We start from the raw sequence: 14,058 nt of genomic DNA, 5'->3' as shown, positions 1-14,058 counted from the left end.
CTTGCTCTGTCTCCATGTTGAGTAGCCAACACAGCTCTTGCTCTGTCTCCATGTTGAGTAGTCAGCACAGCTCTTGCTCTGTCTACATGTTGAGTAGTCAGCACAGCTCTTGCTCTGTCTCCATGTTGAGTAGTCAGCACAGCTCTTGCTCTGTCTCCATGTTGAGTAGTCAGCACAGCTCTTGCTCTGTCTACATGTTGAGTAGTCAGCACAGCTCTTGCTCTGTCTACATGTTGAGTAGTCAGCACAGCTCTTGCTCTGTCTCCATGTTGAGTAGTCAGCACAGCTCTTGCTGTCTACATGTTGAGTAGCCAACACAGCTCTTGCTCTGTCTACGTGCTGAGTAGCCAACACAGCTCTTGCTCTGTCTCCATGTTGAGTAGCCAACACAGCTCTTGCTCTGTCTACATGTTGAGTAGTCAGCACAGCTCTTGCTCTGTCTGCCAAATGCCTACATGTTGAGTAGTCAAGAGAGTTCTTCCTCCTGCCACCCAGCAGGTGGCTTGCAGTGCCTGCAGACGGAGGTGTGCTGCAGGCTGACCCTGGACAACCAGCCAGGTGAGCAGCAGGGGTGGCTGTCCTCCGCTGAGCTGCCTGCTGAGGCCGGAGCAGGCAGGAGGCAGGCGACAGCAGTAGCTGTGCTGCAGCGAAGGTGCGTGGGGCCGTGCTGCCATCCTTGCCACACTGAGGCCTGCTCCCTGCATTCCCTGCCAGCTACCTGGGTCAACTTTTAGTCTTCTACTTAGCAGAAAGTTGTTGTGGCTTTGCTTAGGCCATCTCCAAAGGGTTTGGAAACTCACTGCTTCACCTAGAGCTTCTTTAATTGTGCACCACGTGAAGCAGAAGCTTCTCGCATGAAGCTTAAGGGAGCTTTGCCCTAACTCTTGGTAGCCTCCTGATGTCCTCTTTGTCAGTGTGCACCTCCCACCAAAGCCTGTGTTTTCACATCTTGGACACCTCCTGGGATGTTCTTCCCTGTATTTTCCCCCTATTTTTTTAGATTTTAATACTTTTATTCAGCCATGGTTAATGCCTTGCCCACTTTTCCCCAGATGAGCAATTCTCTGTTCTCAGTTCCTCTTACACCACTGCAAACCAGAGTGTCAATCCGACTTTATTTGCTTTTGGTTTTGCCTTTATTGGCCATAACCTCACTCAGCTGAAACCTTCTTGTGGAAAGTGCTGCCCCCTGAGACTGAACACCCACCTTGTGCTGGCAGCTGCTCTTGGAACACCACTGCCACTGTCCTGCTTCCCTTTTCCTTCCTGACCTTAAAGTAACAGACACCAGTACTTTGGGATTGTTCTTATCCAGATCACTCAAACCTCAAACCCTGTAAGCCCACCTTAGACCCCAACAGAGGAATCAGAACTTCCATTCTTTCCTTGGAAGCGCTCAGCAGAACTCACTGCAGTCCTGTCCCAGTGCTGCACTGTGCTTTCATAACCTGCTCTGTGCTTCACAGCCCTGCAGCTGCCCCACAGAATGTCCCAAGCACCTGTTTTGGGGTCCTTGCACACCTTTTGCCCACAGACCTCCCACAGGCTGCACAAAACAGACCTTTCAGGATCTTGGAGTTTTTGCTCTTGGCAGCCTTCATTCCACAGCAGTGGCCTCTTCACTGCAGTTTGTCAGCAGGCTGGCTCAGAGCTCTGCCAAGTTCCTCTGCCTCCTCCTGCAAGTCATCCTCCAGATCAGAGTCCATGACCAGTTTAGTGGCATCGTCCCAGTGCTCAGCCTCTTGCCTGCCCAGCACGTACTGCTGTGGTGTGATGTCATTGTCAGGAGGGTTCCCTGCTTTCTTCTTCTTCATTTTCTTCCACATCTTGCTCAGCTGCTGCTTCTGCTCTTCTGTCCAGGCACTGCCTCCTGTGTCTCTGGACACTCTCAGCCTCTTGTAGTCCATTATCTGCTTGTGGAGCAGTGCATGATCAACACCAAAGAGACTGGGGCGCAGGGGTGGCTCTGCAGGCTGTGCTGCTGAGGACAGCAGCTCCCTGTGGCAAGGAAAGCAAAGGCTGTGTGGGCTTTTCACAGATCCATACAATGCTCTGGGTTCGAAGGCACCTTCAGCATCCCCTAGCTCCAACTCCCCACCATGGGCAGAGACAAACGAGCCTTCAGCTGACAGTTCTGAGCACCCTGCTCCCCATGTTCAGCACCCAGACACCTCCACACTGCATGGCCAAGGGCAGGCTGGGCACAAGCAGCAGGTTGCTGGATTGAGCAAGGAAGCCAATAAAGCAGCCAGGCTCCAGATGAACATGTTGGCAGCCTTGAGAGCCAGCCTGGGCTGCAGCAAAACCAGTGTGACCAGCAGGTCAAGGGAGGCGACTCAGCCCTACCCCTCAGCAGCCAAAACTCCTTCACAGAAGCACAGTAAATGAACTAACTTTTGTCAGCCTGGGGACATCTGTTAGGGGCCACTCACAGAACCACCCCAGCTTAGAGCAGAGCAGCAGAGGAGTGCTGGTAAATGTGGAGCCTTTTCCTCCTGAGGAAACAACTGGAAGAAACAAAGACTGCTGCTGCAGGGCAGTGCAGCTCTATCTGAACCCCCAGGAGCTCTAACATGTCCTCGTGGAGGTGAAGACACCAGCAACCGAGCACAGAACAGGCCTGGTGACTGTCACACCTTTGTGTTGTCCCAAGCTCTTCTGCAGCCTCTCCTGCTAACAAAAGGGCTCAGCTGATCTCTTCAAAAGCTAAGATGCCTTTTTATTAAGGGCTCCTATAAAGTCACAGAATCACAGACTTATAGAATGGTCTGGGTTGGAAAAGACCTCAGAGATCATCTACTCTAACACCCCGCCATGGGCAGGGACACCTCCTACCAGCACAGCTTGCTCAGGACCTCATCTAGCCTGGCCTTGAACACTCCCAGGGAGGAGGCATCTACAGCCTCACTGGGCAGGCTGTGCCAGAGTCTCAACCACCCTTGCCCTGGAAGGAAGAACTTCCTTTTATACCCAATTTAAGGTGACCAACAGAGATGAAAACAGACACTTGTCAAATCCTGATTCCAAAACCCACCTAGAATCATTCTGAGGCAATGCTTCTTCTTCTGGAGGCCCAAAATCAGCAACTGACAGTAAGTCCTCAACCTGTGGACACATGAAAATGCAGCTCAGACTCTGCTCTGGAGGAACAGATCAATCTCCAGCAGCAAGCTGCCGACATGCCTGGAGCAGGGGGCGCAGAAGGTGCAGAGAGAGAACTTTCTGGTGCAGATGGGGGGAGCAGCTGCAGTCAGCTCTCCATGTCCCTGAGCCCTGCAGCCTGCTGCTCCTGAGGTCTGCACAGCAAGTCACAGACTGCAGTTACCTCTTTCACAGCTGCACCTTCCTTGTCCTTCACAAACACCACTGGGGGCATGTTGCCCACAATCTGCCGGCTGGTCAGAAGGTACCTGGCAAGAAACCACATCGGTCACCACGTGAGTGGCTGGCACAATGTGAGCAGCAGAGCAACTCCCCCGGGGCAGATCCAAGCTGTGACACTCACTCCAGCAGCACGGCAGAAGCCAGGACGTGGTCTGCAGCGCTTCGGCCTGGTAGCTACCCACCTGGTTAGTTCTAAGCAAGGAGCACTGCAGAACCCACCTCTGCACGCTGCCCGCACAGACGCTGCTGGCTGCATACGGCAGCAAACCGATGGTGTCAGCTGGGACTCCTGCATGCACAGGGCGTTCCCCACCGCCCCTGGCTTCCTCACACACCCTGCAGGGCTGAGCACCGCGGGACACAGCGCTCACAGCAGGGCAAGACCAGACTTAGGCGCCAGCTGCAGGAAGGACTGACAGCGCTCCCCTCATCTCCGACTGTTCAGTGAGTTCCTGGGGACCAGGGAACACCCTCACACATGGGTACCCCCAGCCCGGGTAGTTTCAATGCTTTATTATAGCTTAAACACTTAAACCATCACGGGAAAGGTATATACACAATACCTATGGCTCACCTGCTGCAGCCACAGGGAGAAACTGCGGCACTAAGCCACGAGAAACAATCCGGAGCGGCGGTATGGAGCAGAGGGCAGGCTGCACTCGCCCTGTCCCCGTGGCCAGCAGGGCTCCCGAGACACGCGGCTCGCAGTGGCTGGTGTGGCTCGGGGGCTGGCGTCCCCGCCGGGAGCCGCACCAGCGCCCAGGTGAGGCTGTGCCGCCGCAGCTCGCCCGCCCACGCTCTCGCTTCAGAGTTGTTCAGAATTCTCTGACGTGTGGCCAGCGCACCCCAGAATTCTGACCCAAGGAGAACCAAACTCCTCCTTTATTTGGGATACCATCTTTCCCCACTGCTCACATGCACAGCTGCAAGCTCTGCTGCCCCCGGATCTTATCTTTAGTAACTTGGTGATTATCAGCCTGTTGTAACTTCTGATCACCCACAAACCAGCTCTTCCCTCCTGCACCAACATTCCTTCTCCAAGAGTGGAAGCTGTTGGCAGCAGAACAAAGTGTTGGCTGGAGCAGGAATTACACAGCCTAGGGAAGCTGAGGCACAGGAAATGTGTATGCAACCATGCTTCAATGCCACCTTCCCCATGGCGTGAACTCCTGTCCTCCACTGGGCTGGCTGAAAGCAGAGGGTGTGCCAAGACAAAAATCTCTGTGGCATCCTGAAAGCTCTGCCAGCAGAGGGTCAATGGCTCTGGCCGTGTGCAGTGTTTGCCTCAGAACCGTACCGTATGCGTGGGGCACTCCTCTGCAGGACCCCCTCAACATAGCTTTCCTTCTCCATGGTGGCAGCAGGGTTCCAGTAGATACGACATGCCGAGAAGTTGGATGCTAGGGACACCTGCAGAAGAGCAAAGGCTTCGTTAAAATACCATCCATACACACCACAAAGCCTCCTACTGATTAGCAGGAGACCCAACTGGAGGAGGATCTCTCCTTCCCCCTCTGCTCCCAGGAACAGTCACCACAGGGTGCCTCTGTAGCTCCAAACAAAGCAAAGTTTACACTGGGTGCCTGAAATGGATTTTTAATTTCTCAGGTTACTGACTCCTCTCCTCTCCCCTTCAGTCAAGATGAAGCAGAGGAGCAGTCTGACACCACTTGTCAAGCGTTTGGTCAGTGCAACGCTGCTGCCACCCAAAGCAGCCCAGAGTGGTATCTGAAGCTGTAAGTTTCCACCAAAGAGGGACCTGCGGCACACTGCCTGGCTTGCTGTCACCCCGAGTGCTGGTCTGAGGGTGACACAAATGGCACTGTGATGTAAGAATGTCTCCAGCTCTAAAGCCTGCTGGGCATCTCCTGTGCTCCATCTCCTGAGCTCCAGCTCACCAGCAGGTCATACTCACAGCTGTCCTGCATGCAGCTGCAGATGCATGGTGTGCAGGGGCTGAAGCACAGGAGAGAGGCTGGCAGCATTCCAGGGCAATGAAACACAGACTAGATTCTGAAAGACTTCTCCAGCTGTCATTCCTCAGATCCAGCAGCACCCTACGGAACAGGTTTCACCACAGGAGTCCACTCAGCAGACTTCAGATGCTTTGGCTGAGCCAAAGGAGGCAGACAGAAGAGGGAGGAGAAAGCAAAGTGCCCAGTGGAAAGCACAAACAGAGCCAAAAGTTCATCTTGTCTAGTTTCTATCGCTTGCCTGAAGACAGACCTAATTCACTCAGCTGTCAAAAGCATCGATTTCCCTCACAAGGGACAACTCCCTTGTCATGGATGCAGCCACCTGGTGCAATTTTCCCCCATGCTTCTAACAGCCAAGCTGAGTGCATCAATGCTCTGAGCCAGACACTGGTGTCCTTCAACCTTAACGAAAGTACAAACATGAAAGAAACAACCACAGACCAGGAGTGGAGGCTGATTTGGTTCCCAGAGCAAAGCTTCACCTTCCTAACCCAGAAGCTACAGCAACAGCAGCCACAGCTGGGCAGATTCCAGCTCCTTATGGACCCTTGGCTGCTGATGCCATTTTCTCAGGCTTGCCTCTGTTTTGCACTAAGCTCATGGCCCACTTAGGTCTTCTGCCAGTGCAAAGATGTAGGTGAGGGACACAAGAAGCCATCAAATCTCATACAGCTGCAGGAAGAAAAGGCTCTTGCAAAGCCACATTTATGTGAGACAAAAGAGGCTCCTCCTCTGAGAGGGCAGGGCAGCCAGCACCAGCAAAACGCAGTCACGCCAGAAGAATCACCACTGAGCTGGTCCAGACTGCATCTGCAAACCTCTGCTAAGTCAGGTGCAGCAGTGGCAAGGTTCTCCTAGTGTGCAAGGTGAAGCCAGAGCCCTGCCACAGCAGAAGCAATGCAGCAAACTCCTCCAGCACACCGCAGCAGCCAGGGCTGCCCCTTGGTGCGCCTCGGCGCAGTGGCAGTGGCTCAGCATCCCCTGCGGCCTGGGCACTTGCCTTGCAGATGTCCAGCTTGAGGTCATACAGCTCTTGGCTGATTTCACAGGTGGTCATCATGTCTGCCAGGGCTTTGTGAATCAGGCTGTTCAAGACCCTGCAGCGTATGTTGTCTTCTTTCCTCGTTCTTCTCTGCTCCTCTTGTGTGGTAGGAGCCAGCTCCATTGGTTTAAACATCTTAAACACAAACAAGCAACAAAATTCACCACAGTCATCCCAAGTTAGGTGATCACAAACTGTCCCGTGGAGTCCTGTGCACTCTGCTGAGAATGCTCCCGGAAAGCCACCTCATGTCTTCGTGTATTGGGCATCTCCGCAGAGAACTTCTCTGTTCACAGCCCCCCGACCCTCGTTTGTCACAGCTCAGCTTTCTCAGTCTCTCCACTGCTCTAGGCAAGCTCTGCAGCTCAACAGCTGTTTGCTGGCGTGCAGCAGGTGCGAGCTGCAGAGCATCGCTTGTTACTCAAGCAAACACAGAAACCGCTCGCTCTGTGAAGCTGGTAGAGAGAACTTTGTCCGAGGATCAGTCCTCCGCTGTGGGCTCAGGAGAGCAGGACAGCGGCGCAGGGGGCAGCCCAACACAAGGGGGGGTGGCCGCGTGGAGCCCAACAGCGGCCCTGGCACGCCGCAGTGACCCCGCTGAGCGCACCGGGACGGGCTCGTCCCTCCTGGCACAGACAAGGCAGCAGCTGCAGAGCTGGCACTCACCATTCTGGATCCCAAGGTAGGGCTGTCGTACCAGAACTTCTTCCTTTGGGAGAAAGGGAAGGAAGGCAGCTTTAACGCGGCAGCGCAGCGCATTCCCCGCCGCCGTGCGCGGCCACCCAGGGCGCTGGGTGCGGAACGCAGACGGGCGTCTCCGCGGAGATCAGCGTCACTCGGCGCAACGCTGCGGCACCTCGCCGGAGCCCCGCAGCGGGCTGCTGGCAGGGAGCGGACGGGCTGGGCGCCTCTCCTCCGTGCCACTGGGACACAGCAGCGCCGAGCCCCAGAGACCCTCTCACCGCTTCCCCCAACGCCCCCGCACCGGCTCGCCAGCGACAGGCGGCTCGACGCCCCCGCACCCACTTCTTTTTGCGGAGCATTTTCCTCAGCAGGTTCCTGGAGCCGCTCAGAGCGACGGAGCTGCGCAGCGCACGGGCCCAGCGCGGCACCGCGGCCGCCGGCGCCCGCCACATGCTGCCGATGCCACCGCGGCCCAGCTCCGGCCCGCCGAGCTCTCGGCGCTGCCGGCTCTGGCTCCCCCTGGCGGCCCGGCGGCTTGGAGCTCTCGGCGCTGCCGGCTCTGGCTCCCCCTGGCGGCCCGGCGGCTTGGAGCTCTCGGCGCTGCCGGCTCTGGCTCCCCCTGGCGGCCCGGCGGCCCTGCCAAAGCCTCATCCAGCCGGACCCCGGCTGTCTCCAGGGATGGGGCCTCCACCACCTCCCTGGGCAACCTGTGCCAAGGCAGTCACCAGCATCCTGGCCTGGATCAGCAACGGTGTGAAGAGCAGGAGTGGGGCAGTGATCGCGCCCCTGTACTGGCACTGGGGAGGCCACACCTCGAGTGCGGGGTTCAGTTTTGTGCCACTCACTCCAAGGACACTGAGGGGCTGGAGCAGGTCCAGAGAAGGGCAACAGAGCTGGGGCAGGGTTTGGAGAGCAGGGCTGGGGAGGAGCAGCTGAGGGAGCTGGGGCGGTGCAGTGTGGGGCAGAGGAGGCTGAGGGCAGAGCTCATTGCTCTCTGCAGCTGTGGGAGAATTTCTCCTGCAGCGGGGCATGAGCTGTAAACATGAGAACTTGTGATGGGAGAAAGTCCTTGAGCTGGAAGGCACTGTGAGCAACCCACGCACACCTGATAGGGGCTGGAATCTGCCAGCCCCTGGGGTGGACACAGCTCCAGGGGGCTGACCCTGCCAGCCCCCTGAGGTGGAACCACGGGCTGTTTTGATAAGGAATAACCTATCTGTGCCTTACACATAACTTTGAGCCAATCTGTACCTTCCACTTGTACCAATCTCAAACTAAGTTAGTTGTGCACGCCTCTTCCAAGTAGCATATAAGCTGCTGTATTGCCTTAATAAAGCACTGATGCACAGAAGCTACAGAGTCGACTCATCAGTGCCCCGATCCGCCTCTCGCCAGCCTCCGGACCCCAACATGCAGCTCCCTGAGAGGAGGCTGCAGCCAGGTGGGGGCTGGGATCTGCTCCCTAGGCTCAGGGATGGAAGGAGAAGAAATGAGCTGAAATGGTGCCAGAGGAGGGTTAGGTTGGAGAGGAGGAGAAAATTCTTCACAGAAAGGGCTCTCAAACACCAGCACAGGCTGCTCATGGAGGTGGTTGAATCTCCAGTTCTGGAGGTGTTTTGGAAAGGCAGAATAAAGGAGCAGCATTCAGCAGCAGCCTTAGTTGGACTCAATGATCCTAAAGGGCTTTTCCAGCCAAAATGATTCTGGATGACATACATTACACCTAGGCAAAACTCTTGAGCTCTTTACTGAAGTTGGTGACAAAACATTGCCATTTTCCACCCAGAATCACCTGTAGTTAGTTAAATTCTGGCAGGCCGTTGCCCGTTTCACCTGTGTGGGGCATGCAGGCTGGTTACATGCAGAGTGGTCAAACGACTGTGCCCTCACACCAGGACAGCCACCAACACAATAACATCAGGGCAGCACTTCGTTGGGGACGGGAAGCCCTGCCAGAGCTGCCTGGATGCTCTCCAGCATGCCCTCCATCATACGGCGGCGCGTCTGCCTGGTGGCACTGCCGATGTGCGGAGTCAGCACCACGTTCCCCAGCTTCAACAGAGGGTGGTCCCTGGGCAAGGGACAGAAACACAGAGCTGGTCAGCACAGAGCACTCACCTCTCTGTAGGCTGAAGAGAGTAAAATAATTAGAAGTAAAAAGCAATGGCATGACCCAGGCATACTCAGATGAGCTCAAGCTGCTGCCTGGCTGGCAGGGGTAATGCATAAATGCCCCAAGTGAGTTGGTGTGAGCTTTGGTGGGCTAGAAGGGAAGGGCTGGGGGCCTGCTTCCAGCAGGAGCAGTGCACATGCTTCATGTTCTGGTGGAATGATGCCACAAATTCAGACCTTGAGCCACACACAGTCAGCTAAATACCCTCCTACCTGGGCAAAGGTTCAGGGTGTGTCACATCCAGAGCTGCTGCCTTGATAACTCTGTTCTGCAGGGCTTCCACCAGAGCATCCTGATCCACAACCAGACCTGGGGCACAGCAAGGAGGCCTTTATTACTCTGCACTGCTCCCTCACCATCCTCTGGGCATGGTGGTGAGGCAGCAGCAGGGCTGGTGGTGCTCCCAAAGCAGAAGTGACAGCAGAGCCTGTGGGGGAAGCGTGAGGTGGGAGGCCACCTGTGTGCATCTGAGCTGGGCAGTCAGGAGCTGGACAAGCAGCAACACAAAGCACAGTGGCAGACCTCAGCCTGGGCTGAGCCACTCTGGGGTGTGTCAGCAACAGGAGGCTGCACAGCCCTGCAGGGGCCAGGCAGACTTCAGAGCCTGCTTGCTCACAGCCAAGAGAGGCTTCAGTGTTCACGGAGCTGCGGCTGTGGACACCCCAAGGAGAATGCACCCAGCACTCCGTGGCGCTGGACTCCACCCTGGGGCTGGGCATTCCCAGGACTTCCCACGCCAGCTCTGCTTGCTCTGCACCCTACCTCTGCTGATGTTAATGAGGGTAGCTGTGGGCTTCATCAGCTCCAGCTCCCTCTTCCCAATGAGTTTGTGTGTCTGTGGAGTCAGGTTCACAGAGAGCAGCACAAAATCTGACTGCCGGAGTAAATCATCAATCTTCTTGCAGTAAATGGCTCCAACAGCTCCTTCTTCTTCCTTGTTTCTATGGGGAAACACCAAAATTAAACCTCGGGAGCAAGCAGCAACAAGTTGCTCAAATCCTCCTAGAGAAAAGGTTCCTCAGCTGTTTTCTGGGCTCGGCAGTGCCAAGCAGCTGACTGGAGCTAAGGAGAAAAGCTGAGCTGCTTCCTGCAGCACCGAGTGCCCTGCACTGCAACCCGCAGGGCAGGGAGTGAGACATCAGCATCACAGATGAGAGAGGGCACTGCTGTCACAGCTCCTGGCTGCAAGGGGCCTTGCCAGCCCAAGAGCAGGGCAGGTGTTTGACATGAACCCCTCCCTGGCAGAAAGAAATCTGCCCGAGGAAAGGCAGGGCAGGGCTACCCCTGCAGAAACTGGCATCAGCAACAGTCTGCTTGCTCACTGAAACCACAGCTGCTGACCCCACCCTGGTGTACCCCCTCCCAATTCGTCCCATCCTGGCGCACCCTATCCTGGTTCATTCCATCCTGGTGCACCCCCCCTCCCAATTCATCCCATCCTGGTACACCCCATGCTTGTGCACCCCTCCCCGATTCACCCCGCCCTGGTTCATCCCACCCTGGTGCACCCCATCCCTGCCAGGACAAGGCTAGGGCATGCTCCACTGGATTCCCACAGAAGGATGGGATGGGGCTGGTGGGAGCCCAGAGTGTGTGAAGGGCACACACACCTCACCTAGAAGACAGCAGATGGGCTGGCAGGCCTGGCTCTGCAGTGCCAGGTGGCTCTGAAAGGACAAGTCCCTGCCTGTATCCCTGCCTCACCTGAGTGACAGCCCTAGCCTGGAGTCCACCCTCCCGTATCACCATGAGCTCCCCTGATGATCTGGGCTTTGGGATGGACCTGGCCACAGACTGGCACTCGCTGCTGCCTGGCACACTGAGCAATGGCAGAGAAGAGCAGGTTGTCCTCCCCTGAAGTGAAGAAGATGCCCACGTGACACTGAAAGGATTAAAGGTTAACAGGCCGGGCCAAGGAGCTGCACCCAGCTTTACCTCTGCCTTCGGTTGTAGTACAGAATCTTCATCTCAAAGGCTCTGGCTCTCTGGGCCACTTTGTAGCCAATGGTGCCCATGCCTACGATGCCCAGGGTTGCCCCGGAAACCTCAGTGCCCAGCCAGTCAGCAGCGAAGTGCTGTGTGTTGGGGGAGACTGCAATCTGGTGGCCTTGGGGGAGGAGAGAAAGAGAAAAGGGTCAGGCAGAGGCTGCCCTGGCACCTGCCTGCTTTGCCTGTAGTCAGCAGAGGGCAGGGCTGAAGCTTTGCAGGAGCAGAGAACGTCCCTGTGTGCCTGCTGCTGTGTGGCACCTGGCAGTGGCTTCTTGCTCGGGATGGAAGCTGCCAGCCTCTCTGTGGCACAGCGAGGCCGAGGCAGCAGCCTCCCTGTGCTGTGCACCAGACAGCTGCCCCCACCCACTGGGCACTGCGCCACTGAAATGCAGCTCAGCCACACAGCCTCTCACACCGTTCCATCAGCAGGGCTTGGGCGGCTGGCAGTGCCACAGAGGGCACCTGCACTGTAAATGCAAACACGTGGTGCAGCTGGTGAGGCAGGGGCAGAATCATCCAGCCCCTCAGCTCGGCCAAGAGACGATTCCCAGCTGCAGGTGCTGCAGGTGCTGGCATAGGATGCAGTGGGCAGACTTCTGGGCAGCTTGTTCCTCATGACTCAGACACTTGCCAGCTTGGCAAGGACAGGTTTTGAGCCTCCTGCTAATGTCCCTTCATCAAAACCTGAGACACAAGACAGAAGCCAAGAGGGAGAGGGATTGCATGGCTCTGGGATGAGGGAAGAGGCCCGGACCCAGGGCTGCCTGCAGGAGCACATCTGCCTTGCTGGAGATGTCTCCTGTATCTCTAAGCGCACAGCATCAGCACACCACTGTTTAGTGGCAGGCTTTGGGGAGCCAACAAAAAGACCAAAGGCATTGCAGCTGTTACCTTCCACAATCCTCCTGGAGGATGCCAGCATCAAAGCCATGCCCAAGTCTGCGGTGTCAGTGGAGACCACGAGTGGAGTGTTGGACACCTTCACGCCACGGCTGGAAAGCAGCCTCAGGTCCAGGTGATCAATTCCCACTCCGGCACTCGCAACTACCTCCAGGTTAGGCAGGCTCTGGAGCAGCTCTTGGTTAACAACTGGTTTGTGAAACCACTGATAAACAGCTCTGATCTTTCGGCCAAGGCTCTTGTTCTCGAGATACTCTTTCATGGTGATGAGGCGAAAATACTTCTCCAGAAACTCAGCGTGGTCTTCATACACCCCACGCTTCCCTCCCACGCAGTCAATGAGCACAGCAGGCAGCTCCTGACCCTCCATGCCCTACAAAAGCCATGAGGAACCTAAAGGACATATCCTAGTCCCCCGTGGCACCTTCCTTAGAGGGGCCGGCTCTGCTGCAGGCTGCTTTAGAGCTGGCGGCAGATCCTCCCTCCCACCGCAGCGCTCTCTCCGGTGCCACTCGGCAGGACGACTCTTCACACTGCCCTGTGACAGCAGGACATCGCCGCTGGCACAGCGGAGGAGCTGCCAGGTGTTCAGCGTCCCCCACTTCATGCCTCGTCAGCGTTTCAGGAGGGTGCCCTGTGCCCCGCTTCTCCCAGCCCCAGGCTGCGTCTCTGCCACCCCACGGAGTCACTCCCGCTGGTGAGCCCGTGGCGGGAGAAGCGCCGGACAGAGCCCGAACGCGTCCGCTGCCCGCCCCGGCGCTCCGAGCTGCCCGCCCCGGCGCTCCGAGCTGCCCGCCCCCGGCGCTCCGAGCTGCCCGCCCCGGCGCTCCGAGCTGCCCGCCCCGGCGCTCCGAGCTGCCCGCCCCGGCGCTCCGAGCTGCCCGCCCCGGCGCTCCGAGCTGCCCGCCCCGGCGCTCCGAGCTGCCCGCCCCGGCGCGGCCTTACCTCGGGCACCGCCGGCTCCGGCAAGGCTCAGGGGAAGGCAAGGGGGAGCCGCGGAGGAACAGCCGCCGAGGAGCCGCCGCGCCTGCGGCCGAGCAGAGGCGCTCCCGGTGCCCCCGCGGTGCTCACCCCCCCGCGCCCCGGGCTCGGGCGGGCTTCGGCAGGGCCGAGGGCGGAGCGGGGCCGCCTGGAGCGGCGTCCTGCGGGCTCGGGCAGCCGGGTCCTGCCGAACGCGCTGGGACGTGCCGAGGCAGCCAGGCTGGACGCCCAGCCCTGCCCGGGGCGTCTGCAGGCAGCTAAGTGTGACACAGCCTGCGCTAACTGCGCGACGCCTCACGGTTCCTGCTGCCCTGCGAGGACCTAGCAGAGTCCTCTCCAGCTGACCCCAGGTTCAGGCGGTTCGGCTTCACAGCAGTGATTCACTGACCAGCGAGATGGTGCCGCAGGAGCTGGGCTCTGTATCTGTGTCTTCCACTCCAGAGAGAAGCAGCAACGCCTGAAACGCTGACACCTGTCCTGTGTCACATTAACTGCGCCCAGGGCAGCTAGTGACCTGTTCACTTACTGCTCCCTCAGCACCGCACTGGGGACCAAAGGACCACGGCAAAGCTCCTCCCAGGGGCAGGAGGTCCACCACGTGCTAGTAGTGAGGGTGCAAAACAGCTCTGGGAAGGCGAGGCGGTCGTGTTCCCTCTGAACGGCAAATCGACACACCCGGGCCAACAAAGGGAAGGAGCAATCAGCCAGAGGAGCCAAAACCGAAACAGACAGAGGAGTGTTGCCTCTTCAAAGCCAGAGCCCAGGACATGCAGGGGCCAAGGCATGCAAAGGCCAAGCAAGTGGGTGGGAAGGGAGTCAGACTCAGGGCTTCAGAGCTCGTTGGTGTAACCAGGACATCTCGTCCTCAGGTTATGGCTCAGGAGCTGGTAGAGCTCTGTTCTTGGGACAGCCTGGGCACTCTTGCTGCT

General features: G+C 57.6%; 2 protein-coding genes across 3 annotated transcripts; both read right to left on the bottom strand.

Moving 5' to 3' along the window:
* Positions 1-1,096: 1,096 nt before the first annotated feature.
* Positions 1,097-7,562, bottom strand: RBFA (ribosome binding factor A). Its single transcript, XM_064161272.1, has 7 exons — positions 7,429-7,562; positions 7,069-7,111; positions 6,361-6,537; positions 4,682-4,794; positions 3,326-3,410; positions 3,035-3,105; positions 1,097-1,998 (listed from the first exon to the last, which is right to left on the bottom strand). The coding sequence occupies exons 1-7, from the start codon at positions 7,536-7,538 to the stop codon at positions 1,620-1,622; spliced, it is 978 nt and encodes a 325-aa protein (XP_064017342.1). The 5' UTR covers positions 7,539-7,562; the 3' UTR covers positions 1,097-1,619.
* A 1,241-nt stretch (positions 7,563-8,803) lies between these two features.
* On the bottom strand, positions 8,804-13,641 carry LOC135184979 (glyoxylate/hydroxypyruvate reductase B-like). 2 transcript variants are annotated; one of them, XM_064161271.1, is made up of 6 exons: positions 13,518-13,641; positions 12,140-12,521; positions 11,195-11,366; positions 10,022-10,200; positions 9,472-9,568; positions 8,804-9,157 (listed from the first exon to the last, which is right to left on the bottom strand). In XM_064161271.1, the coding sequence occupies exons 2-6, from the start codon at positions 12,516-12,518 to the stop codon at positions 9,004-9,006; spliced, it is 981 nt and encodes a 326-aa protein (XP_064017341.1). In that variant the 5' UTR covers positions 12,519-12,521; positions 13,518-13,641; the 3' UTR covers positions 8,804-9,003. The 2 variants fall into 2 exon arrangements, with proteins under 2 accessions (XP_064017341.1, XP_064017340.1); XM_064161270.1 differs by lacking the exon at positions 13,518-13,641 and adding an exon at positions 13,094-13,354.
* Between the last annotated feature and the right edge of the window lie 417 nt (positions 13,642-14,058).

Source organism: Pogoniulus pusillus, chromosome 21, assembly GCF_015220805.1.
Source record: "Pogoniulus pusillus isolate bPogPus1 chromosome 21, bPogPus1.pri, whole genome shotgun sequence".
NCBI classification, from domain to species: domain Eukaryota; kingdom Metazoa; phylum Chordata; class Aves; order Piciformes; family Lybiidae; genus Pogoniulus; species Pogoniulus pusillus.
The sequence above is the reverse complement of the archived record's forward strand: the minus strand, read 5'-3'. Positions and strand labels throughout refer to the sequence as shown.

Coding starts and splice junctions, on each gene's coding strand:
- LOC135184979 (XM_064161271.1), bottom strand. CDS start 12,518: ATGGAGGGTCAGGAGCTGCCTGCTGTGCTCATTGACTGCGTGGGAGGG. Junction 11,367..12,139: donor CTCCAGGAGGATTGTGGAAG/GTAACAGCTGCA, acceptor TCCTCCCCCAAG/GCCACCAGATTGCAGTCTCC. Junction 10,201..11,194: donor TACTACAACCGAAGGCAGAG/GTAAAGCTGGGT, acceptor GTTTCCCCATAG/AAACAAGGAAGAAGAAGGAG.
- RBFA (XM_064161272.1), bottom strand. CDS start 7,538: ATGTGGCGGGCGCCGGCGGCCGCGGTGCCGCGCTGGGCCCGTGCGCTG. Junction 3,411..4,681: donor AGGAGTGCCCCACGCATACG/GTACGGTTCTGA, acceptor GTTTCTTGCCAG/GTACCTTCTGACCAGCCGGC. Junction 3,106..3,325: donor AAGGTGCAGCTGTGAAAGAG/GTAACTGCAGTC, acceptor ATGTGTCCACAG/GTTGAGGACTTACTGTCAGT.